Raw genomic sequence first — 23832 nt, forward strand, 5'->3', positions numbered from 1 at the left:
AAAAAAAAGTGATATAATTTATAGCAATAAAATATGAATAAACATGTCTTTCAGTCAGATTTTAGTTGCTTGTGTGATTTATTTTACATCACAGTATGAAATGCATGGTACAATAAATAATCTTAAATTTAAATCTGCACAGGAATATGAGTAATGTTACACTTATTATAACAAAAGCAATGAAAAAGTCCTATTTCTGTCTTATAGTTTTTGAAGTCTGGAGTTTCCAGGAATCTGTGATCATATTTGGAGCCACTTTGTTTACTCAGATTTATAAAGAAGCACATGTAAAACTACTAATAAACTCTTGAATCATACACGATTACATTCTTGTGTAAAATGTTCATATTTTAATATACAGCCATTGGATTCTAATGGAAAAATCATTTATGGCTTCAATATCAAGAATTCTTTTTTTTTTTAAGTAAATTTATTTTAAATGATAAAAGTCATGATATTACTCTATAATAACATGATTCAGTGTTTTCCATCCTTCACCTGTATTTCCAGAAGCTCGTGCCTTAGAAACTAAATGAGCCAATCAGAAGCGAGTCTGACTTTCTTCTTCTTTGTATAAAAACAAGGTGAGCGAGTCGTGGAGGCCTGGCACATCCTGGTTCTTTTCCCGTCCATGTACCGGTCTGAACGCAGCTAAAGCCTCGGGGAAGGTCCGTCCATGTTCTATTAAACCGAACCCACCTGCACTGAAGAAAACCCACCGAACCCAGAGAGGGGTAAGGTTTCACACGGTGGAACTCCCGCTTCCTCCGTCCTGCCGCTTTTAGGACGCAGGAACGTGACGTCTCGTGTCGGGAAGTGCTTGTGACGTCGTTACGTCCGACTCGCTCCGTCTGTTATTTAGCGGGGGAAGAGATTTCTCTGCGTTCTCGACAGTTTCAGTGTTAAAATATGTTGACAGTAAAAACTCTCCCTCCAGATGTGACAGAGCAGCTCAGGTTCAAATGTAATCAGCTTCATCTGCCCTAAAATGTATTTTAATAATTAGTTTCATTGCAAAAAAAAAAGAGGAAGATGCAATATTTCTTAGAAGAGATGCATTCAGTTCAGCTCAATTTAAAAATACCTAAAAATACAGGAAGGGGAAGCGTTTAATTCAACTCATTTCAAAACTGCGTTATTTAAAGCGAAATGAAAGGAAAGTAGCTGTGGTAGCAGTCAGTCCTGCAACAAATCTGATGACGCCTCTGACTGAAGAAGAGAAGATGGTGAAAAAGTGAAGCAGACTGCGCTATGGGAAAGTGACCTATAAAGTCTCCTGCAGAGAAGAGGAATGTGGTTTTTCCTTCTGAACAGTCGACTCGCTTGCATCTGAACGGAGTGAGAAGGCCTGAAGCCAAGGTGAAGAGGATCCAGAGAGCGGCTGTGTGCATGAGGAAATCACCCCAAAGATCTGACTCTTCCAGCACCAGAGCGCCGCACTCAGGCTGAGGTGAGGGTTCATTAGACCTGCAGGCCATCATCGCTCATTTCTGTGATTGATGAAGGCATATATATATATATATATATATATATATATATATATATATATATATATATATATATATATATATATATATATATATAGATAGATAGATAGATAGATAGATAGATAGATAGATAGATAGATAGATAGATAGATAGATAGATAGATAGATAGATAGATATCTATATATATATATATATATATATATATATTATATATATATATATATATATATAGATAGATAGATAGATAGATAGATAGATAGATAGATAGATAGATAGATATATATCTATATATCTATATATATATATATATATATATATATATATATATAGATAGATAGATAGATAGATAGATAGATAGATAGATAGATAGATAGATAGATAGATAGATAGATAGAGATAGATAGATAGATATCTATCTATATATATATATATATATATATATATATATATATATATATATATAGATAGATAGATAGATAGATAGATAGATAGATAGATAGATAGATAGATAGATAGATAGATAGATAGATATCTATATATATATATATATATATATATATATATATATATAGATAGATAGATAGATAGATAGATAGATAGATAGATAGATAGATAGATAGATAGATATATATATATATATATATATATATATATATATATATATATATATATATATATATATATATATATATATATATATATATATATATATATATATATATATATATATAATATATATATACACACACACACATATATATGAATGTGTGTGCATGAAAATAAAACTGACAACTAGAAATGGATAAATATAAACACACTTATTTGTTTTCTGTATGCTTTAAAGCTGACAAAGAGTTCATTATCTTCATGTGAAGTAATGCTGTGTGTGCGTGTGTGTGCGTGTGGTGCGTGTGTGTGCGTGACATCAGAATGGTGAACATGTGGTGGTGCAGACCGCTGGTCCTCTTGCCTCCTGTCCTCTCCATGTTTACTGCTGCTGGACTTTGGGTCGTGTAAGTTCAACCTCTTTTTGACCTTCATTCAGAAAATGAAAAAGTAAAAGAGTTAATGCCTGAACATTAAATAGAGATTGGACAAAAAAAAAAAAAAACTCAAGAATCAGCACGACTCATCGATAGTTTATTGATGTGCTTTTGATTTGTTCAATCAAATGGCAAAAAGGTTTTTCTACAATCTTAAAACTGTAAGAAGAATATGTAGGACTGCAGCGCGTCCTGTTCCTAACGCGCCTCTGTGCTTCTGTTCTGCCGCCTTGTGCTCAAACAGGTACTTCATAGCTCTCTATGATGGGAAAGTGCTGCCTCTGACCTCGGAATACAGGTACGACTGACCCTCTCTGAGGATTTACTCAGTGCAGCCCTAGAATAAGATTTTGTTTCTTTCATTTCTAGAAAGGGAAATCTATCTGCACTTCCTCCTTTCATAAGGTACACACTGCGTTTGTTCTTCCTTCTCCTTTGAACAGTGAAGCCGGAGCCGCTTGCTGTTATTTTGTCATGCTTTGTGTTTTATCAGCATCACAGGGAATTTCCCCCCAGCCAGCTGCTACTTCAGTGAGATCTTGAACCTGGCAGCGTTCGCAGGTAAAGAAACGCCGTTCAGACACAAAGTCCAGGCTGCTGGCGTTAGGCGTCACCAGGCAACGTCTGAAGGCAATTGGTTGCACTCAGAAAAAGAAAAAGAGACTGAATGCTTGTGCACACCACACTTTTCAGTTTATTTGTAAAAAAAAAAAAATGTTCAGCATCATGTATCGTTTTCACAATTGTACACCGTTTGGTGTCGCTCTTTCACATTAAATCCCAATGAAATATATTAATTTTTGTGGTTGTTGTTTGGCAAAATATGTAAATGTTTAAGCGGTATGAATCCTAATTGTTCTATTTCGAATGATCGGTTCGCTGACCCCTGTGGCTCTTCCTGCTTTTTCTCTGTTTAAGCGTTTGTCGTGGGCGTCCTCAGGTACTTTCAGCTGAAGACCAAATTAGACAAGCGGTGGCTGAACGTTTTCAGTGTGGTGTGTTTCTCCGTCGCCTGTTTTGGGATGACGATTGTGGGAAACTTCCAGGTAAACGCTGATCATTAAGAAATCGACTTTATGACACTGCGACAGACTGACTCGTGTCCGTTTTTGTAGCTCCTGGCAATGAGGGTGACTCACAACATGGGCACGTTACTGGCGTTTGGACTGGGCAACTTGTACTGCTGGCTTCAGACTTACATCACCTGGAAAGTTAATCTGAACAACCAGGGGAGGGTGCTTGCTATCGGCCGTTTGGTGCTGTCTGCAGCCATCTCTCTCTGCATTATACTGAAGTATGGTATCCTTTCACTCTCAGGTAGTAAAGGAAAACCTGCGTCTCGGATTGTCTTGTGTTCAGTTACATTAATTAGCCTGTTGGTTATTAGAAATGTTCTAGGATTCTTTTTTGTTTACCAGTGGTGGACATCAATTCTCAAAAGTTTGCCAGGCTAACTCTGAAGCACTTAAACTAAACATTAGTTTTCACAACAGCCTAGAAAATTTAGAAAAATTTATGTAGGAGAACTTAAGTGGGGTAAACGTTGTCCAAATGATTAAAAGAGCTAAAGCGCTGAATGAAAAATTAGCTCCTCTATTTGGAGCCCACCACTGTTTGCTTTTTGTCTTAATGTTATATTTGTGAGATTTAATGTTCAGTTATTGCCTTCCCGTCTTCATCCTTGACTCTCCCAATGCAGGCTTGGCTGTTATCCCCCACATGCACACGGTTCGCTGCCAGTGGGCCGTGGTCATGCTCTTCCTCATATACATCAGCACTTTTGCCTTCGACTTTCGTCACTGCCGCTTTGAGGTGGTGTGCAGAGACACGGTGAGCGCCAAGAGTCAGCATGAAGATGCTGATGGCTCCATAGAGTTGCAACCAGAGCCATAGGAATGCCACAAGGTCTTGTGTTCGAACACCTGCAGACGATGAACATATCTCACTATTCAAGTTGGTTACAATGACATGCTTTGTATTAATGTTTCACATATAGATTTTTTTTTATTTTCAGGATTTATTTTGAGATGTCTTAATAAGATACTTGTTACAGTTTATGTCTCCATCTAAGGAAAGTTAGTTATTTCTTCTAACTGGTGCTGACCACCGCTAAGCTGGATGTGACATATGGCTGGTTTAGCCTTGGTAAAAATATCATACCACCAACCTGGAAGAAATGCCAAATAGATTTTACATTTTTAAAGCAATAAAGTGTTCAACTTATTAAAGTTGAGTTTTTCATGACAGAAAAATTTGTATTTTTGTGATTACATGAATTTTGATTTCTTTTTTCTTGTTTGGTACGCATCATACATGTGAAAGGCTCATTCATTTCAGCAGATCGGATCAAAAAGTCCTTCTTGGACTCGTTACACAGGTAAATACTTCAGATGTTTATGTCAATCATTTTTAGCTATAAAAATCTAAAAATCAGTTTTACTAATTCTGAGTATTAAATACATAAGACAAGTAATTAATAAGTACCTGACTCCTTCCACGTTGAGGAGAAAACCACAAAGTTATTAAAGCTGGATGTTCCATTGATGTATCCAAGCATATTAGATGGGGCAGAAAGTTGAGTGGAAGGAAAAAGTGTCTGAGTGAAATAAGATAGAATCTTTTATTCCTTATTGTACATCCGTGGCTCCATTTAAACCTGGTTCACACAACATTTTATTTATCCCCTGCACATAGTGACAATGACAGCGAGTAGCTGTTAGCTAAAAACTAATTTTTGCTTCAAAGCGAAGATGCTGACAGTTTCCTACGAGTAAAAGTTTAGCTATTCAATCATAGCATACCAGAGTCTTGTCAAAATAAAAATAAAAAAAAATTGTTCAAACTAAAGAGACGCAGGCATCTTGTGTGAGAGAAGGTGTTTATTTCTGGATTAGTACCGACTCCGTTTACACATTTGATCGTTTTCCTCCGTTACAGGCGACAGACGGCACACGTTAAGACAGACACCGCCCGCCTGCGGAGGGGTTAAGACTTTCGCACTCTGGCAGGGAGCGAGCGCTTGCCGTCGGCGCCGCGCGCGCCGGAGTGCTTCTACACAGTGATTCTACGCTCTAAAACACGACCAGAGGTCCCGACGGAAGCGCGTCTCGCCGTCGCACAGGCAGACCACGTTTTTACAAAACGGGGAACGGATACATCACTCTCATACACAAACAGCTGGAAAGTGGCAGTCAGACACACGGTTCACCTAAAAGTTCAAACGTCAAGTAGTGACCTCACGGTTTTCTGCGATTGTATAGCACCCATCTGCAGTCTCACTGTCCTGCTCGGGTTGCCATGACACCGACCTCCCTCTGCTGGTGGTTATGTCACTCTGTACACATGAAGGCGTTCCTGCCGTGATCTCAGGGATACAAACGCCAAGCAAAGAGCATTCAGCTTTTCCACACTTTGTCAAACTTCTATGTATTTTATGGAATAGACCAACAAAAAAAAAAGAAAAAAAAAGAGGAGCAAATAATAGTTAAGTGGAAGCAAATGAAAATCTGAAGCTATTTCTATTCAGCTATTTTACTCTGATACCCTTAAATAAAACTACATTGGACAGAGAATCTTTTAGTTGTTTTTGTCTACGTTTTGGTAAAAAGTTACTCATTTTGCAGCATCTTTTACATAAATTTGTGATTTTTCTTTTTAAACTTTATTTTTTCCATAACATGGTCTTGTAAAAAAAAATGTTGCACATAACCTTCCCTTTCCTCTGATTTTCTCATCAAGTTGTAATCTTTCCTTATTCAGGAACCCCCCCCCCATACCCCCCTCCCCCCCCTCCCAAAAAAAAAAAAAAAAAAAAAAAACTCACGTCATTGTTGCTATTGCTGTGTTGTTTCTAACGTTCAATATCTGACTGACCGGCAATAAAAATTTACTTTAAATATGTGGGAAGCAACAGCAAACTGTAGAGAAACAAAAAAGGGATTGACTGACGTGCAACGGCTGCAAAACAGGCAGCAACAGGCTTGATATGACAGAGTCATGTGGCTTAACTCGTCTTTTAGCTTAAGGTGGAGAGCTGCAGTGGCTGGTCAGAAAGGGATGAAACTGAAAACTGGTCAGAGATTGGTCCGATTTGCAGAAAAGTCGCAATGATTGGTGAAAATTGCAAGGGCGACGATTGAATTTGCATTCGTAGCATCTCCTCGGAGAGACTGAGAAATCCAGATGTTCTGTGAAGGCGTCACAGATTTGTCGGAGAACAAACAGGGTTATACAGTCGTAGAGATATTCAAAGCATTGTTTAAAAAAAAAGAATTGCACAGCTTAAAGAGCAACAATGCAAACATCATCTCCGCCGTGTAGCAGCATAATGTTTTGGGGTTTCTATTGGTGGAAATAAACCCTGCTGGAAAGCCGTAAGACCCTTGAGACGGAGGTGGAGTGACCCTAACGAGCAACGTTCTCGTGTTAGAACGGTCTAGTCAAAGCAGAGATCTACCTAAGCGACTGGTAGAGAATTTTGCTTCAAAACCATGCAGGGCGCAGGCTTTCATTGTTACAAGAAAAGGAATTCAAGGCTACATAATTAGCCATACAGTGAACAAAAGAAAATAAAAAGTCCCAGTTTCTGCCAACAGTCAAAATCAAGAACACCAGAGTAGATAAAAAAAAAAAAAGAGAGAAAGTCAGGGATGGGAGAGGAGAAGCGGACTGCGTCAGCGTTAAGCTCGCCCCGTCAGCTGAACTTGACTAAAGGAGGTAATGAGGTTGTAGTGAGCGCTCTCCTCGTCCGTCAGCTCCATGTTTCCGGGCCGGACCACCAGCAGGACGTTCAGCCCGGCTTCCTCCGCCGCTTTGGCCTCTGCAACCACAAAACCACGGGTGAGGACGGGTCAAGACGATTTGACACAAGCTTTCACCTCGAGCCAGGCTCGCTCTGCAGCCCGAACACGACAACGGCTCGCCGCACGTTTACCACGGAGTCAGGAGTTTCAATCTGTCGACCTAAATGTAACGACACCTGAAGCATCTTAATCTGACACCTGAAGCATCTTAATCTGACACCTGAAGCATCTTAATCTGACACCTGAAGCCTCTTCATCTGACACCCAGTCCTGTACGAGTGGCGCAGTCACATAGTGAAGCCAAAGTGTTAAAAATATTTGGTTTTAGTCTTGATGACAAACATGGTTACAATCCAAAGAGACATTTTTGTCTCATCAGTCCATCTACATGAAGCAACTTGGAGTCACAAATATTACCTCACTTTTTGCAAGCAACAAAACCTATTTTTGGTAAATATCTACAACAGGAAATCTGCTGTATTTTTTATATTAATCTTTTTAGGTTTTAATGTAAATAACACTTTTTCTTAAACGAGGGCTACGTTTTCTTTATTGAATGTTAACATTCGCAAAAAGGTCCCAGAATAATAAGAAAAATGATTGTAAATAAACTGACTGGTACTTTCAGTGTCATTCTGTTTCTGAAATTAAACATAATGGCTCCATGAAAAACTGGAAATTAGCTCAAATCTGAATTTGCAGTTATATCTACGTCTTTGTTTTAAACGTCAGTTGTTCCTTCGTCATTTTTAGTCGACGGTTTTCAGAGCAGCAGAACAGACAGGAAGCCGGCGGAACCGGCTGGTCCGGTCCAGCCGGTCCGACAAGGCGAAGCGCGGCTCACCTCTGCTGACGTCGGTGAGGAAGGTGATTTCTCCCGGCTGGCAGCCGATCCGCTCGCCGATCCTCTCGTAGCTCTTTGAGTCCACTTTGGCTCCTATCGTGGTGTCGAAGTGGCCGTCGAAGAGCTGGAATCACACACAGGATCGGAACAGTTGGGACAACGAAACTGGACCAAACTTCACGGGAGCAAAAAAAAAAAAATCCCCCCCCGGTTAAGTCTAGACGAGCGGCTCACGTCTAAAACGTCTCCTTCCACCGAGTGTCTGAACAGGAGCTTCTGGGCCTCCACGCTGCCAGAGGAGTAGATGTAAACCTTCAGGCCGCATTCCCGCCACTTTTTGACGGACGGCACCACGTCGGGGTAGATCCTGTTTGCAAACGGAACACACACACAACGTCGTCAAGACATGTGTTTTTTCTTTAAATAAAGACATTAATCCTTAGTCTTTTGAAATCTTGGGAAGCGAGCGAACACGTCGGCGTACTTACTCGCCTTTGATTCTCCCAGACGTGTAGGCCGCCCTCCACATGTGGCCCTGCAGCTGCTTGAGCGCCGTGGACTTCCTGTCCGCCGCCATCTGCCACATCACGCTCTCCACCACCTCCCTGATGGCCTTCTCCTCGTCCGTGTGGACCGTCTGGTCCACGGTGTGGACGGGACACGCCCGGTTCTGCCTCATGTCCTCTTCGATCTGAAAGGACAGGCCGGGCTTTTAGAGGGCATGATGGATGGGAGAGCCGTCAGCACTTCCTCCTCTGTCGAGTCGCTGAGTGTTTCCCAGACCTCCAGTGATTCTTAGTGTAACACACAACTCACCTGCTTCTTGAGCAGGTGGACGTCTTGTTTGCACTCATCTTCCTCCCAGTGCGTGGACAGATGATCCTCAAGATGCTCTCTGATATAAGGAAACAGGATGTCCTGAAAAAGATAATAAAATCGCCAACACAGAAAGTTAATTGTTTGTATTTCTTTAAAAATAAATAAATAAATGACCTGAAGCGCATCTAATATTGTGGTGCATTCAGGCTCCCTTGGTCTTGATGCTTCTTAAGTAAAATACAAAGACGTTTGGCAATCCCCGTGGCTACAGACGTGACTGGGTAAAAGAACAAAAAAAGGAAAACAATCTCTAAAAGGGGCTTGGTTGATGACGTCGACCTTCACGAGAGGAAAGCGCTAGTTACGTCACGAATCGTTGAACGTGAAGCCAGCATAAAGGATCTGTATGATTTCTGAGCAAACAATAAAAGAAAGAAAGCTAAACACAAAATAAAAAGACAAAACAATGTTTCACTGAGAGCTCGTCGGTACCAGAAAGCAGTTAGCACGACCCAATCTTCTTTGAACAAGACTGAAGAGTTAAACAAATAAAACTCGCCTTAACAAACGTGATTGGCGTCGTGGTTCCCTCGATGTCCAGTAAAAGTGCAGTGGTGCAGGCAGGAATCGAAACCGAGGCCATTTTTTGACCCGAGTGTTTACCGCTGGCAGTGGGTTAGCTGACGTTAGCTAAGCTAGCAGCAGCAGTGCTATGCAACAGCCCGGCGGCAGCCCCTCTCTTTCCGGCTTCTTCTCCGGGCCGGACAGGTGGGACACGGGAGAGTTTAGCAACAATTCACGGCAAACCAGGGGTTTACCTCTAATTGACTGAAGACGCCATTACCCCGCCGTTAGCTACTGCACAAAGCTATGACCAGCTCACATGTTCTGCTGTCACTTCAGTCTCCAGTCCAGCAGGTGGCGATATTATCTCATTTTTTCTGCCAAGGTAGTGATATTTTGAGTGGTATTTTGTAATCTATCTATCTATCTATCTATCTATCTATCTATCTATCTATCTATCTATCTATCTATCTATCTATCTATCTATCTATCTATCTATCTATCTATCTATCTATCTATCTATCTATCTATCTATCTATCTATCTATCTATCTATCTATCTATCTATCTATCTATATAAACACAATATAAATTAAATACACAGGGTTATGTTTTAAAGTATTTATTCCTGTTAATAATTATGATTTCCCGACATCATATCATATTTTTGGGTGGGCAGAGGTGGGTGGGGCAAAATAATAAGACACTACTACCACCCCTTCAGCAATATTTTAACACAAAAATCAGACTAAATAACTTGGTAGTCACCACTAATATATGTATGTGGGTTTGTATTCTTTAAGGTTAAACTTAGCTCAAAGTGTTTTGTTGTGTTTGTCAATTGACGGTGTTTTTAGTTACTAAAATGAATATGCAATACGTTATTTATTCTTCAACGGAGTGTTTACGTTACACACTCCGAATCGATAGGTGGCGCTGTATGCCATTCCACTTTGTTTACTGACGTGTTTCGAAAGCGCAGAAGGAGTCACTGCGATGAAAACAAAACGACGCTCAGAAATTAACCCTTAAATTTATGCAAAACTCTATCTCTTTCCTCCTGAAAAGCAATCCGCTTATTTGAACTTCAGTCTGTGATAGATTTTTTTTTTTTGCGAGCCGACTTTGATCGCCTGATCGGGACCGGCTCTTTCCTCGAAGCGCACTGGACAACAAATTGCCTCTCGAGCCACTCGCTGTCAGCTTTACCGTTAGCTTAGCTCCTTCTCGCACTGTGTCGTTTTGTGTTCCCCTCTGCAGCCGCTGTCTGCTGATCGATCGGAGACATGTCGGAAGATTATGAATTCAGCGAAGACTCGAGCATGATGAGAATGGAGGAGGATGGGGAGGGCAACTGTGACGATCCCATGTCCACCTCTGGGGACTGTGGCCTGATGGGAGGAGAGGCCGACGGGTCGAAGATCGATGCCAGTAAAAATGAGGAGGATGAAGGGTATGTTTTACGGCGACTCCGCTCGTATTTACTGTTTATGACGTGTTAACCCAGGTGGGCAGCGTGTCATGGTTTGTCACCTATACGGATTCCTAATGACCAACTTTTTCTGCTGGCACCTGAACACGTCTAGAGGAAAGCAAAGCGTGTTTGTAATAAAAGTCCAAAAACTGTGGTGTTTTATGCAGCTTTGCATGCAACAGTTTGTCGTCACGGTGCATGGATGGACTTGTTTTACTCCATCATTATATGTTTGATAGAAAAATCAGTCAAAGTCATACATTTGCCAGAAGCAAATGATTATTCTTGTTTTATGATCAATTAATGAATTTACAATATTCAAACTAGGATTTCCTCTGACGTCACAAAGTCACATTGCTCCAACCACATTTATTGCATTGCTGTCCACTTTGCCTTTTGCAATTACATCATTATGAATGTAATGACACTTGCATTCATTGTAAACAGTGCAGCAGTAAAGGAAGTGGACTGTTTTGTTTCCAGGAAGATGTTTGTTGGAGGGCTCAGCTGGGACACGACCAAGAAGGACCTGAAGGATTACTTCACAAAGTTCGGGGAGGTGGTGGACTGCACTTTAAAACTGGACCCTATGACCGGGCGCTCACGGGGCTTCGGCTTCGTGCTCTTTAAAAATCCAGAAAGCGTTGAAAAGGTATCCCTTTGCTGCTGGAGGCTGCGCTTCTCTAGAAACTCTGTTGTGCATCTTAAGTTTGGAGAGCAAATTATTCAATTTTTAAATTTATTTGACACTTTATTTCTTTGACGCCTAGTTTGGACTTACTGTTGGCGAAATATTTCACAATGGAAACGTATTAAGGTGTTTTTATACCATCTTTGCAGTGGAGGGCGCATTTGAGAGGATTTAATTTGTATGTTTGTGTAAACATACAAATTACAAGTATGTATATAATTTACATAATTGTAAATTATATACATACTTAGTATATAATTTAGTCATTTTAAGTTTTGAAGATAAATAAGGAAAATGAATTTCTGAATTACATCTCTGTCCAGTTGATGGCAGTAATGCACAAAGTTTGTAAACTGCCAGAAAGCGCTATTGAAGAAGAAGAGGGCACATTACTGGAGCTCCCTTTCCATTTAGCGCTTTTGCTAACTTTGAAAACAGTTAGCGCACTTAGCTTCCACTTTGGAGCTTTTTCTAATGAGCTCAAAAGTGCTAATTTTTCTTTGTCGTCTTATAAAACTTTAGTCAAGTAAAGTTTGACGTCTGTGTTGAAAGTTAGCTTGTCGATTGTTATGGTCATTGTTGTACTTCAAGGGCAGATATAATTTCAGTTGAAGTTAGCATTTTGGGATTAGCCTATGCTAAACATAATGTTGGTTAGCATTTCATTGTTATCTTAATAACATGTTTGTGTAGCACTTTAGCATTAGCTTCTGCTAAGCGAGGTGTTGGTAGCGCTGTAGTGTTAATGGAGCTAATATTTATGATAAGTGTTTTAATCTTAGCTCAACTAACTTTTTAGCTAGCAGTGGCCATTACTGCATCTCTGCAGAGTTACATTTATTTTCTTTGTATTTGTTTTTTTTCTGCCGTGATATCAGTCTAATATATTTGGTGTTTTCTTAAACTGGTTCTTATGTTAAACATGCCTTGAAAGGCTCTGTTTCTTTTCCGCTGTTCTATTTGCTTTCTTTCCACGAAGGTTGCCTCACAGAAGGAACACAAGCTCAACGGGAAAGTGATTGATCCCAAAAAAGCAAAGGCCATGAAGAGCAAGGAGCCCGTGAAGAAGATCTTTGTAGGTGGGCTGTCCCCAGACACGCCCGAGGAGAAAGTCAGAGAGTATTTCGGTGCCTTTGGAGAGGTGCGTGGTCTCCTAAGTTACAAATGTGCCCGCGCTATTATTTTCCTTAAACCCACTGGACGCCATGTCTGTGCTGTAAACAATCAGGTGGAATCCATCGAGCTTCCCATGGAGACCAAAACGAACAAGCGGCGGGGCTTCTGCTTCATCACCTTCAAGGAGGAGGAACCAGTGAAGATGATCATGGAGAAGAAATACCACAATATCGGGCTCAGCAAGGTTCCATCTGTCTTTTTTTATTTATTTGTTTTTTGTCTTGTCGCGTGCAGTGGCGTCTGTAAAAGGTACAATAAACAAGTGTGATTGGTTCCCTCAGTGTGAGGTGAAGGTGGCCGTGTCCAAGGAGCAGTACCAGCAGCAGCAGTACTGGGGAGGCAGAGGAGGATACTCCTCCAGGTCTCGAGGGAGAGGTGGGGGTGAGTTTCTCACGGTAGACCTCCAGCTCCACCTGGTGGTCGGTTCAGGGAATGGAGCAGGAAAGCAGCACATGACCCAAAACAGACTTATGAGAACTAATCTCACCGTTAATAATGTTTGAAAGGAAATAGTGTTTACATAGCTTTCACAGACCATTTTATTTTATGGTTCTGATTCTGTTTGGTTTTATTGTCATTAAGTCTTATTTTTGACATTTAAGGTGCTCCATCATTAAATGTTCTTACCAAATTAAAAGCTTGTTAGTCGTTGAGAGGGCCAACTTTTTAGCATTTTTTGCCATTAACGGCATTTTACTTGAAAATGTTCTCAAAGCAACAATATTATTGGTTATCACGATAATTTCTGGGAAAATGTATCAGCAGAATCTGCTGTCGTGAGAAAGTAATAATTCCCAAAATTAATCGGTTATTGTACTTAAAGAACATCGTATTATTCCTATTTATACTATTCTGAATGTCATGCTTTGTGATATAATCTTTGTGTTTTACTCTTAAATTGTCAAATTATGTGGTTGAAACATAGAATTTTATCCGTCACAGCAAAAATTACATTTTTTAAAAAATTATCTGCTTTAGTTGTTGCTAAAATAAAGTTCATATTTGAAGTTTGGCAGGCAAAAAGAAAGAAAAAAAAAGCATATAGATGATCTTCTATTAATACATTGTGGTCTGTGTGTTATTTGTCTGCAGGACCCAACCAAAGCTGGAACCCGGGTTATGGTAACTACTGGAATCAGGGATATGGGAATTATGGAAATTATGGTTATGGCAATCAAGGATATGGTGGCTATGGAGGCTACGATTACTCTGGCTACAACAATTATTATGGATATACCGACTACAACAGTGAGTGTTTGCTGACGTATCGATACGCGTATTGCGGTTGCCAAGGTAACCTGGTGTGACGGTGTGTTGCAGATCAGTCTGGTGGATATGGGAAGTCACCACGGCGTGGTGGTCACACCAACAGTTACAAACCGTATTAAAGGGACAAACCGTCCACCTCCAAGTCGGTACGTACCACCAACCGCATACTGTTAGAAAAACTTCAATTAGCTTTTTTGTTTTAAAATGAGAAAAACTTTGGTGTTTTTATAATATTTGTGTAATTCTGTTGTTCTTTCTTGTGTTTTACAGTAGTGGTAACGTAAAAGGCTCTTGTGACAATTATTTAAGAGCAGCCGCATCTTCCGCTGCCTCTATTTTGTTCATTTTTTGCAACCTTCTCTTTGTTGTTGTTGTTGTTGTTTTTCTTCGTTTTAAACCGTAAAGTTAACAGGTAAACTACTGCTACTACAGTAAAATGGATGCCAAAGTTAAGGATGTGCAAAAGGAAAAACAGAAAAAGGAAAAAAAAAAGAAAAAGAAAGAAAGAGTGTGTTGTGTCCTAACTCTGACATACCTTGTTTGTACCTGCCAGCGGAGCTTCCTTGCAGGCCATGAGCTGACTCCCAGATACTCTCAGGGCCCGCTCAATGCGGACCGGGTATGAGAAGCATACGCTCTCGAATGCTGCCGTTTGGTATGGTCTTACAACATCCTGTATCCGCATTTCTAATCTAAAAAAAATAAAAAAAAAAAAACAAAAACAAAAAAAACAATTAAGGGACACGTCCAGCTTTGTCATCTTTCTTTCCATTTGTTTCCTTTATTTATTTTATAAGTATATATATATATATTTTTTTTTCTGCGACTGTCTTTTGTAATGTAAGAATTTAAAAAAAAAATCTACACATGTAATTGTGGTTTTTTCACAGGCCCTTACTCCCCCACAAGTAACGATTGATAATGTATGAATAAATAACGATTTGCTTTCCTAAAGGATACATTCGTCATTCTCTGGATTTTCCAGTTCCTAATGTTAACATATGTATTTTTCTTAAAAAAACAAACAAATGCTTGTTTCTTTAACTAGCTAAAGTAGTCCATGAGCTTAAGCCTGGTTTGGACTCTTCTGTGTTGGGGGATAAAGTGCTTTTAATTTGTGTAAATGTATTGTTCTTGTTTTTGTTTTACTGACAGCGATGGAAAAGACTCCTCTTTTTGTTAATTTTCCCTGTAACACATTTTCTCCTTATATCCATTGATTAAAAAAAAAAAAAAAGCAAACGCACACACACAATCAAAATGTCACAATTCCAGAAATTTGCATGTAATGCTCACCATAATGTGTATCTTTTGACCGATCTGAACGTATTTACATATTCATTTTTTTTTTCCCCCCATTTAGTATTTTGACTTCTTCGTCAGGATCCCCAGTTTAATTCACACACATTTTAAAGCTGCATAACTGCTAAAAAAAATGAATTGCTTTTATCATGTAGGCCTTTTAAACACAGGGGATTCCTGTCTTTCTTTAGTAGCTGCAGACCTGTCGCTCGTCCACAGCTGACTTGTTCCTGTTTGTTTCCCGCAGGCTTCGGCGGCGAAAGCATCGGCCACAGAGACGATCCAGCTAAAGACATGGCTAGTTTATGAAAGCAAAAGGAAGACTGCTTTGAACCCACCGTACATTTCTCCTGTATTTACCCAAGTGTCCCTTTTTTTGGGAGTTTTTTGGTTTGTTTGTTTGTTTCTTTCTTTCTTATTGCATTCGTTTAGATCGCTTCAGGGTTTTTCTCCCGTCCTCGTTCTTTCTTGGTTTGTGTGTGACGTTCTTTCTGCTTGGCGTCGCGCCGCCCGGCGCTCGCAAGAGACGGCAGCAGAGAGACGAGATCACAGTTTTACCCGCTTTATGGTGTTTCATCAGTCATATAATACAAATATTCTTACAGAGTTTGGCATCCAGAAACGTACATTATATACACGTGATGTATTGGACATTAAAATGATCAAAATAACAAGAATAAAAATGAAAAAAAAAAACAAAAAGACTACAATCAAACAAGAGCTTCTCGTTTGTGTTTGTTGAAGAACATGGATCAAATTGGTTTCGCATTCATCTGGAGTGTCATGGCTTCATGCCAGCAAACGAAATTATTATATTGAATCTCTTCTTTTTCCCCAACTTCACATCATCATAGAGGCCTTAATGTCTTGTCATGCTCTGTTTAAATTTAAATTTACATACACATCTCTGAGATATAAAACAACACGTTTTATGTGTGCAAATGAGTTGAATGGTGGTGACTTCTGGGGTCAAAGGTTAAATGACTTTGAGGGCAGCAAGGATTATGAGTATCAGGATGATCAGCACAATCACACCGATGAGGATCATCATTTTAATGTTCTTCCACCAGTACTTCCGGGCGACCCGCGTCGACGTTCTCTGGAAGGAGTCGGCCTGAAAAAAGCAAACGGAGCCAATTATGACGAAGCTGTTGTGAAGGACGGACTGGGGAAAGTCTATTCTTGGACTTTGTCCTTGTTTGTAATGTTACAACCACAAACTTCAGGATGTTTTCTTAGATTTGCTGTGATAGGCAAACACAAGATGTGGTTTTTCATCTTTCTACAGATATTTTGAGGCTATCCACCTTTTTTTGAGGTTGAAACGGCCTCAAAAAAATCTTAAGGTTCCTGCAAAGTGAAGTCGGACAACTTCACTCAGCAGGCTGTCTGCACATCCTTAAAAAGTCTTACTTTTTTTCTTTTTTTAAATCTGAAATTAGAGTCTTAAAATGTCCTATATAAATTGACATCAGATACTTTAATCGCAGCTCTTTTTTTTGGCACCATTGGAATCCATTTCACAGTGAAATTGGACGGACAGGGAGTTAGAAGTGATAACATTAGGCCCGTCCCACATGTCTTGATTTTTTATTTTTTTGTGGCAGGACAAACTATTTAATTATTTAACCTCTTACATTTACTCCTTAGATACTTTTTGCTAGCTGCTAATATATCCTGGCAGCAGCTGACTCGCTGTAACCTGCCGATGCTGCGTTTTCTTAAAGACGGCTTCATCCGGGAACTAGTGACAGCATCACGCTGGGGTCGTCTTGTGGAAAACTACAAACGACGCCTCGCATTGCACGGGTCATTAACCCCTTCACCTCCAAAATGATCACCTTCTTGAAATTTCCACCGTTTCTTTGTTCTGCACTTAAAGCTGTTGGAAGAGTAAAATTAATGGGTGGAAATGTAAGGGATTAGATTAGGGAGCCAGAAGGAATCCAAGAAAAAGAGGATCTTTGAAGAATTTTTGTTTTTTCAGGAGGCAAATCAAATCTGAAAGAGTACCGACTGCCCCAACAAGCACCGCACTCTGAATACACTAAAACAACTGTCTCCTGTCAAATCAGCCACTATATACCATCACTGACTACAAATTATTTGAATAACTAAAAAAGATTAGTTAAATAGGATTTAATTGACTCTCCTGTTACTAAACGTTGTGACAATATTGCATTTACTCATTTTTTTTAAGTATGTCTCTGAGTGACGAGGCCACAGTTTCACCAGCAGATGTCACTAGTGAGAAATGAATGAACCACTGAGGGACGGACCTTTGGGCGAAGCTTCATTGCTTCACCAGGCTTCAGTTGGCCTTCGCTACCGGTGACTATACTCCACCCGTTTTTTAGGCTTCTTATTGTGAAATACAAAAGTACCATCATAATACTTCTGATTGATAGTTTACTGCATGTGTACATGAGTGAAGCAAGCTAAAGGGTTTATACTACAGGACAAGTTAGCTTCTGTCTGCATAGTTTGAAGAGTTTTTCACTTTGGCTCCTCAAATGGTTGTAGCAGTGGTGTCCAACGTGTGGGCCAAGGGCCATTTGAGGACCATGGAATGATTTTGTGGTAAAATTTTCAGAATTTTTCGCTATGACATCAACATTTTTTCTTGTACTTTGCAGACCTTTTGCTATAGATTTAGTTGAATGGGAAGCAGGTCCACAAACGTTTAGCAACTTTGCACCAATTCGCCGAACTGAAAAAACTACTTTTTAAAGAAAGACAGAAAACCATCAGCCTGAAAAATGTAGGAGACTTCACATTTACAGATCCATATGATTTAGAGATTAAAATTTCTTTATGAATCTTGTTCATTTTATTAAAAGTATTGTTTCTTTCATTTATTTAAGTTTAAAAAAAAGAACAAAAATAAAATGTTTATGTCCCTTTTAACGTGAGATTTTTAGTCCACCTGGCAAAACGTTTGGATGCCTCTGTTTTACTACGTTTTGTTGGAAAACTGGTTCATTTAGGTTGGAATCGGACAAATGCTTCTTCTGCTTGGTTAATTTGATGTGATTTTCCAGAGCAGCTCTGAATTTCTAAAAAATGATAACTTGGGTATGAATTTATTTTCAGCGAATAAAGGAAATGCGGCGTTCTGACAGGCTGCCAATCAAAGCAGCCAAAGGAAACAGTAGCATTTACAAGAAGACAATGGTTTCTGCTGCTTTGGCGGAAGTCCGAATGTTTAGTTTGGAAGTGGAACTGAATGAAATTTGAATTCCTCCCGTGAGAGTTTGCTGCTGTCTCACCAGCAACAAACCTCGGCCTCCATTTTAAACATGACCGCTCGTCACATCAGGCCGATGAGAAACTGCTTTGTTTACATTCTGACTCTTCATGACAATAACACAAACAGCACTGGTCGATTGCTGTTGGCGATAATGTATACATTAAAATACAGGGGAGCATGAAAGCGCATTAGGGAGTACATTTCTAGCAAAGAATCTCAGGAATTCTGTAGAAAGAGCAAGGTCATTTCTGAGATGAATCTAAAAATGTCTATGTTTTTTGTTGGAGACTTACTCCTTTTTTTTCTATCTGTATTGGTCGTAATTCGGCTTTGTAGAAAAGTACGGTATACCATTACTGTTCAAAACAACACTGTTATATGGGATTCCCAGCATAACACTGTGCTGTGGTTTGACCGCTTTTTCCTTAGCTGTAGAAGATATGTAATCTAAAATAATCCCCAGATGAAATGATTACCATGACGATTTGTGATGTTGGACTCTACTCTCTTTTGGCTTAAAATGTATCTTTGTTTTACAGTTTAAAGCGCTCACATCGGGCCAGTGTATATTTCTGCAACCATCATGTGACACGTTAGTTTTCCGACGGTCGAAATAATCAGTATGGTTACAATGTTTTACCTCCAGAACACCTGTAAAATAGAGGCTACAATAAAGTGAAAGTGTTTGAAAAGAATTTCCACCTTACTCCTACAATCCTCGATGCTTTGCATCAATTTTTTGGGCTTATTTCCAGATCACCGTTCCAACCTGTAAGCTACAGGTTTCTTTTCTCTCTCAATTTCTTGTTCAGGAAGGCCTCCATTTGCATTGGATAAATAAAACATTTCTATTCTCTGTTTAACACAATAATCGTCCCATTTGGAATAAGAACATTTTGGCAAAAAAATAAATAAATACATCATTTAAACCCTCGGATGAACATGACACTAATGTGACGGCGTTCCAATCTACAAAAAAATCCAAAGTTTTCATTTTTGCATTGAAGAATGTTAAAACACATCAATCATGTTGCTGTTTTTTAAGGGGACATTAAGTCGGAAATTGAAAAACTTGAATGTAGCTGTCCTTATATGTCGGTGATTGTTGGGTGAAGCTGCAGGAACAGATTTAAAACTTCCCTCGCACTCCCAGGCTAATTTGTATAGAAATGTAACTTGAGCTGCGGATGCTAAGTCGTGTGGATTCAAGCTTTTCAAGAGAAAACGCTCTAGTAAAAACATTCAGCTAAAAAGCACAATATGCAATATATGCATTTGCAAATTTAGTACAACATATGCAGATTGATAATTGAGCATTACATAATTTTTTTTCTACAGAATAATTTGTATAATGCTGTTTTTTTATTCCATCATTTATCCTCTGCTATCCTAAGTCATGTAATCTAGTTTATTTTTAAGCTATATTCTTTATATTATTCACCATGATAATATCAAAGGGAAAACTGATTTCTATAAAAATATGCACCATAACATAAATGATCTGTTTAAAGTGACCGACCCAATTCAACAGAGGTCCAGTCAACTGGTGCTGGTCGTCTCAATGCGTGGACTAGAGATGGCCTGAGTGCAGTGATTGTCTCACAAGTGAACGCAGTTTAAAAACATCTGTGTCTAGAAGGTCCATTCGCTGGTAAGTCATTAAAAGTCATGGCAGCAACAGGTGCAAACAGTTACATGAAAGATATTCATCTGTCAGACATCAGAGACCTTGGCGTCTTATTCAGGTGTTGGAGCGGTGAACTCTGACTACTCGGAAGCGGCTATGTGCGCCGCGTTTTGGGGAAATTGTAGTCGGTTGTTTTCTAGAAGAGCGATGGATTCAACACAATGGAATGACACAACGTTATAAGAGTCATACGATGCCACACATCATATGAAAGAACCAAAGACAATCCATCCTCCTCCTACTTCCTGTTGTTTTCTGCAGTAGTAACATCCGGTTGCTGATCATGTGACTCATATGATGTGAAACATGTGTTCTCACTGCAGTTTCACACCTTTTTCTTTCTATTAAGCAGATAAACTATATCTATTAAGCAGATGTAGTTTTGTCATTTTAAACGGTGTAACTTAATGGAAACCCAGCGAGTGTTAATATAGATTCAAAGGTACGTGAAGCACAGAGTGAGTGGTTCAAGCTTCCACTTCATTTTTCATCTCGTACTCACAGATGCTTGGAGGTCGTCCGTCTTCCCGATGAGGTCGTCTATTTTGTCGCCCCTCTCCAGCACCTTGTTGATGTTGTCCTTCAGAATAACTTTAACTTCATTGACCTGACTCTGCACCTGGTCGAACGTGCCTGAGGAGGCCGCGGCGGACGGCTGAGGGTTCGCTTCGGCCTGTACGGGACACAAACGGTGGCGACGCTCTCAGTTTTTGGCTGGGGTCAAACATTTAACGGAAACTGAAAGTCTCGCAGGCCAAAGCACACAGAGGAGTTCCTGCTGTGGGCTTCTCTTCCTGGTACTGTTCTATACAGGAAGTGCTTTGATGCCTGACCTATTTTCAACTGGATCAGCTTGACATAAACTAGCTCTAAAATCTCAAAACAAGGTCAACTGAGTCGAGCTGAAAACCGGGCAGCCACTTAAAACATAAAGAATATCCATTAAAATAAACCCTAAAGTAAACTTTTGTGTTTAAGAAATAAAAATTTTACACTTACCATCGTATCTTTCAGTCCCAACGAATCAAACTCAGCTTCATGTGAATGAAATCAAACTAAAGCCCTCCAGCTGCAGTCCCACCTGTGGTAAACAGAAGCAGGGGATCTTCAGAGAGCTTCTTCTTCTCTCATATGACTCACACAGCCTGGGCTGAACAAACTGTTGCTAAAGGTTGAGCCTCCGCTCAGTTATCTATTAACCAGCAGTTGCCTCAATCAAACTCTCAATGGCTTTAGAGCCGTTTACCATCACCAGCAAAGAAGTCAAGCGACTCTGCCCTCATTCACTCTTCTTCCATTTCCTGCTTCACAAACTAGAGCTGCTGCATATTCATTAACAAGACAAAAAAAAAAGAGAGTTCTCTAGTATTTAAAATGAGGGGAAAATATAACTAGTTTGTCCAACACATCTCTTAGTTGCATTTCTATGTGTTTTTGTGTGTGTGTGTTTTTACATACCATCAGCTGTCTGGAGAGGATCCAGGCCGGCGTTCTGCTGATATGTCCGGGCAAAGGGCTGAGTGTGTTTTCGACACAGGCAGATTTGCAAGGCAATAAAGGGGGTGAGGTGAAGTCACGCTCTTGCTCCACTTCATTTCCTCATCGTCGTTTCAGTTGCTGTCTGCTTCACACAGACCACAGTGAAGCAGGAGTTTCTTTTTAGGTTTTATTAGATTACGCCCTCAGTTATGTATTGTCTGATCTTCATGACCCGGCTGTACATAATGTAAAGTTATGATGTCATAGTTATTTTGTGAGTTGTTTGTATCTTTGACCTCAATTTTTTTTTTTTTGAGGTATGAATGATTTTTTTTCTCTTGGCTTTATGTGTATATTTGAAACAAATCGTGTATTTTTATCCATTTCCTTTGCAATTAAGATTTTACTTTTAACAATTTGTGGAGATAAAATTGCCACAAACGTTCTCACATCTTGCGTGTAATTTAACGAGACTGTATGTCATCATGTTTGTAATGCGCTGTTTTGGTTCTGACTCCCATTTGATTCCCGCTGAATCATAAAAGCTGGTAAACTATGAAGCACAAAACCAGGAATAACTCAGTTGCCTCCTGAAGTCATGTAGCCACGTTTCCTTACAGCATATTTCAAACACCTGTTGAGTTCATAACCTTTTTGTAGCAGCTTGGTGCCTCTTTATGGTTGCTGAGCGTTTCTATTTATTTATTTTTTATTAATTTCTTTTTGTAGTTCTGGACCTGGTTTCAACCATTTTCTGTCTCTTTCTACTTGTTGCTCTGTTTTGTATGGAAGTCCATTTTTGCCAGGACAGAAAGCAGAAGACCAAACCAGGACGACATGTTTTCAACTTTTAAAGTATAATTATGAGACAGAAAGTCAAAATTTAGACTTACACAGTCATACTTATAAGAGAGAGAACAACAACTTTGAAAGTTGAGATTATGACTTTCAGTCTCATAATTATGACTTTCTTAACAATGATTTTTTTCCTCTTATTTCTTTCATGGCAGAAAGTAGCTTCTGTAATTTTGTTGTTTTCTTTTTAAGGTTTTATATTTATTTGCATTTCTCTTGAGCTTATTGCCCTAATCAATTTCTGGTCCAATATTATTGATTTTTTTTGTAAAAAATTTAAGACATTCTTCCAAACCTAAGAGGTCTAAAGTGGAGTAAAAACGTTTAAAAAAAACCCAGCAGTAATAAACGTATTAAAGTTTCTAATCAACAGCATTTCCAGTCGAAGACAGACTGAAATGTGAATAAAATCTCAAGCCGAATGCAGTTTTTATTCCTCTCTTCTTGTATTTGTTCCTCACATGTTTTGCAACACAACAACCTGGGGAATTTGTGCATTAATTCAACAGAGACAAACAAAATAAATGAAGCTTAAAAAACATTGGTCTATTGGAAGCTCCTCTGTGAGTCAAACTTTTCCTCAAATGAAGCCGAACCTGGGCATGAGTCACATCAACGGACGTTGAGGATCCTGCATGTCAGCAAAAATACTGAAATGACTGCAGAGTAATAAAACCTTAAAGACTTTAGACAAACTGTCTAAAGCAGAGTTTACATTAATGTTTGGGGTTTGTCTGTAATCTGTGAGGCAACACCAGATTTTTACAGTTGGGTTTTTTCACTTTCCTTTTGATACTGAAATCTGGGGTTTCCCAACAGAACACTAAAGCAAAAAAAAAAAAAAAAAAAGAAAAAAAACACAGATACTGCTGTTTTTGGCTTCTCCAAGTGACTAAAGGTCAAAGTAACTTCTCACTGTCTCTGTTCTGTAAGTCAACACACAAAAAAAAACATTTTTGTTGAATCCCAATGTAAACGTGCCTTTTTTTTTTTTTTTTTTGCTCCATAAGAAACTAACTAACCAAATTTGTGTGGAATTGACCTACAAATTGTTGATTGAAAACTTTAATAGGGTCTCACACGATGTTGT

At 39.3% G+C, this 23832-nt stretch overlaps 4 protein-coding genes across 6 annotated transcripts; 2 read left to right on the forward strand and 2 right to left on the reverse strand.

Annotated features, from left to right (window-relative positions):
• The first annotated feature begins 175 nt into the window (after nt 1-175).
• tmem150c (transmembrane protein 150C) lies at nt 176-6103 on the forward strand. The gene is made up of 11 exons (XM_055052718.1): nt 176-734; nt 1315-1450; nt 2418-2501; nt 2776-2829; nt 2901-2936; nt 3025-3092; nt 3450-3577; nt 3647-3830; nt 4231-4361; nt 4854-4908; nt 5469-6103. The coding sequence occupies exons 3-11, from the start codon at nt 2419-2421 to the stop codon at nt 5591-5593; spliced, it is 864 nt and encodes a 287-aa protein (XP_054908693.1). The 5' UTR covers nt 176-734; nt 1315-1450; nt 2418; the 3' UTR covers nt 5594-6103.
• Nucleotides 6104-6342: 239 nt separating this feature from the next.
• On the reverse strand, nt 6343-9912 carry enoph1 (enolase-phosphatase 1). Its single transcript, XM_055052496.1, has 6 exons — nt 9556-9912; nt 8994-9095; nt 8666-8868; nt 8412-8544; nt 8178-8301; nt 6343-7350 (listed from the first exon to the last, which is right to left on the reverse strand). The coding sequence occupies exons 1-6, from the start codon at nt 9637-9639 to the stop codon at nt 7211-7213; spliced, it is 786 nt and encodes a 261-aa protein (XP_054908471.1). The 5' UTR covers nt 9640-9912; the 3' UTR covers nt 6343-7210.
• A 600-nt stretch (nt 9913-10512) lies between these two features.
• LOC129374213 (heterogeneous nuclear ribonucleoprotein D0-like) lies at nt 10513-16173 on the forward strand. 3 transcript variants are annotated; one of them, XR_008607476.1, is made up of 8 exons: nt 10513-11012; nt 11517-11685; nt 12704-13084; nt 13182-13281; nt 13993-14148; nt 14221-14315; nt 14723-14824; nt 15719-16173. XR_008607476.1 is itself a non-coding variant. In XM_055052495.1 (8 exons), the coding sequence occupies exons 1-7, from the start codon at nt 10846-10848 to the stop codon at nt 14286-14288; spliced, it is 954 nt and encodes a 317-aa protein (XP_054908470.1). In that variant the 5' UTR covers nt 10515-10845; the 3' UTR covers nt 14289-14315; nt 15719-16173. The 3 variants fall into 3 exon arrangements, 2 of the variants coding, with proteins under 2 accessions (XP_054908469.1, XP_054908470.1); XM_055052495.1 differs by lacking the exon at nt 14723-14824 and having other exon boundaries at nt 10515-11012; nt 12704-12865; nt 12953-13084; XM_055052494.1 differs by lacking the exon at nt 14723-14824.
• A 79-nt stretch (nt 16174-16252) lies between these two features.
• si:ch73-234b20.5 (uncharacterized protein LOC449923 homolog) lies at nt 16253-22063 on the reverse strand. The gene is given in 4 exon segments (XM_055052497.1): nt 16253-16585; nt 20911-21081; nt 21867-21926; nt 21929-22063. Coding segments are annotated over 4 exon segments (444 nt in total). The 5' UTR covers nt 22004-22063; the 3' UTR covers nt 16253-16447.
• Nucleotides 22064-23832: the final 1769 nt, after the last annotated feature.

The sequence above is a fragment of the Poeciliopsis prolifica genome, unplaced genomic scaffold (assembly GCF_027474105.1).
Source record: "Poeciliopsis prolifica strain line A6 unplaced genomic scaffold, Auburn_PproV2 SCAFFOLD035, whole genome shotgun sequence".
Lineage (NCBI taxonomy): Eukaryota > Metazoa > Chordata > Actinopteri > Cyprinodontiformes > Poeciliidae > Poeciliopsis > Poeciliopsis prolifica.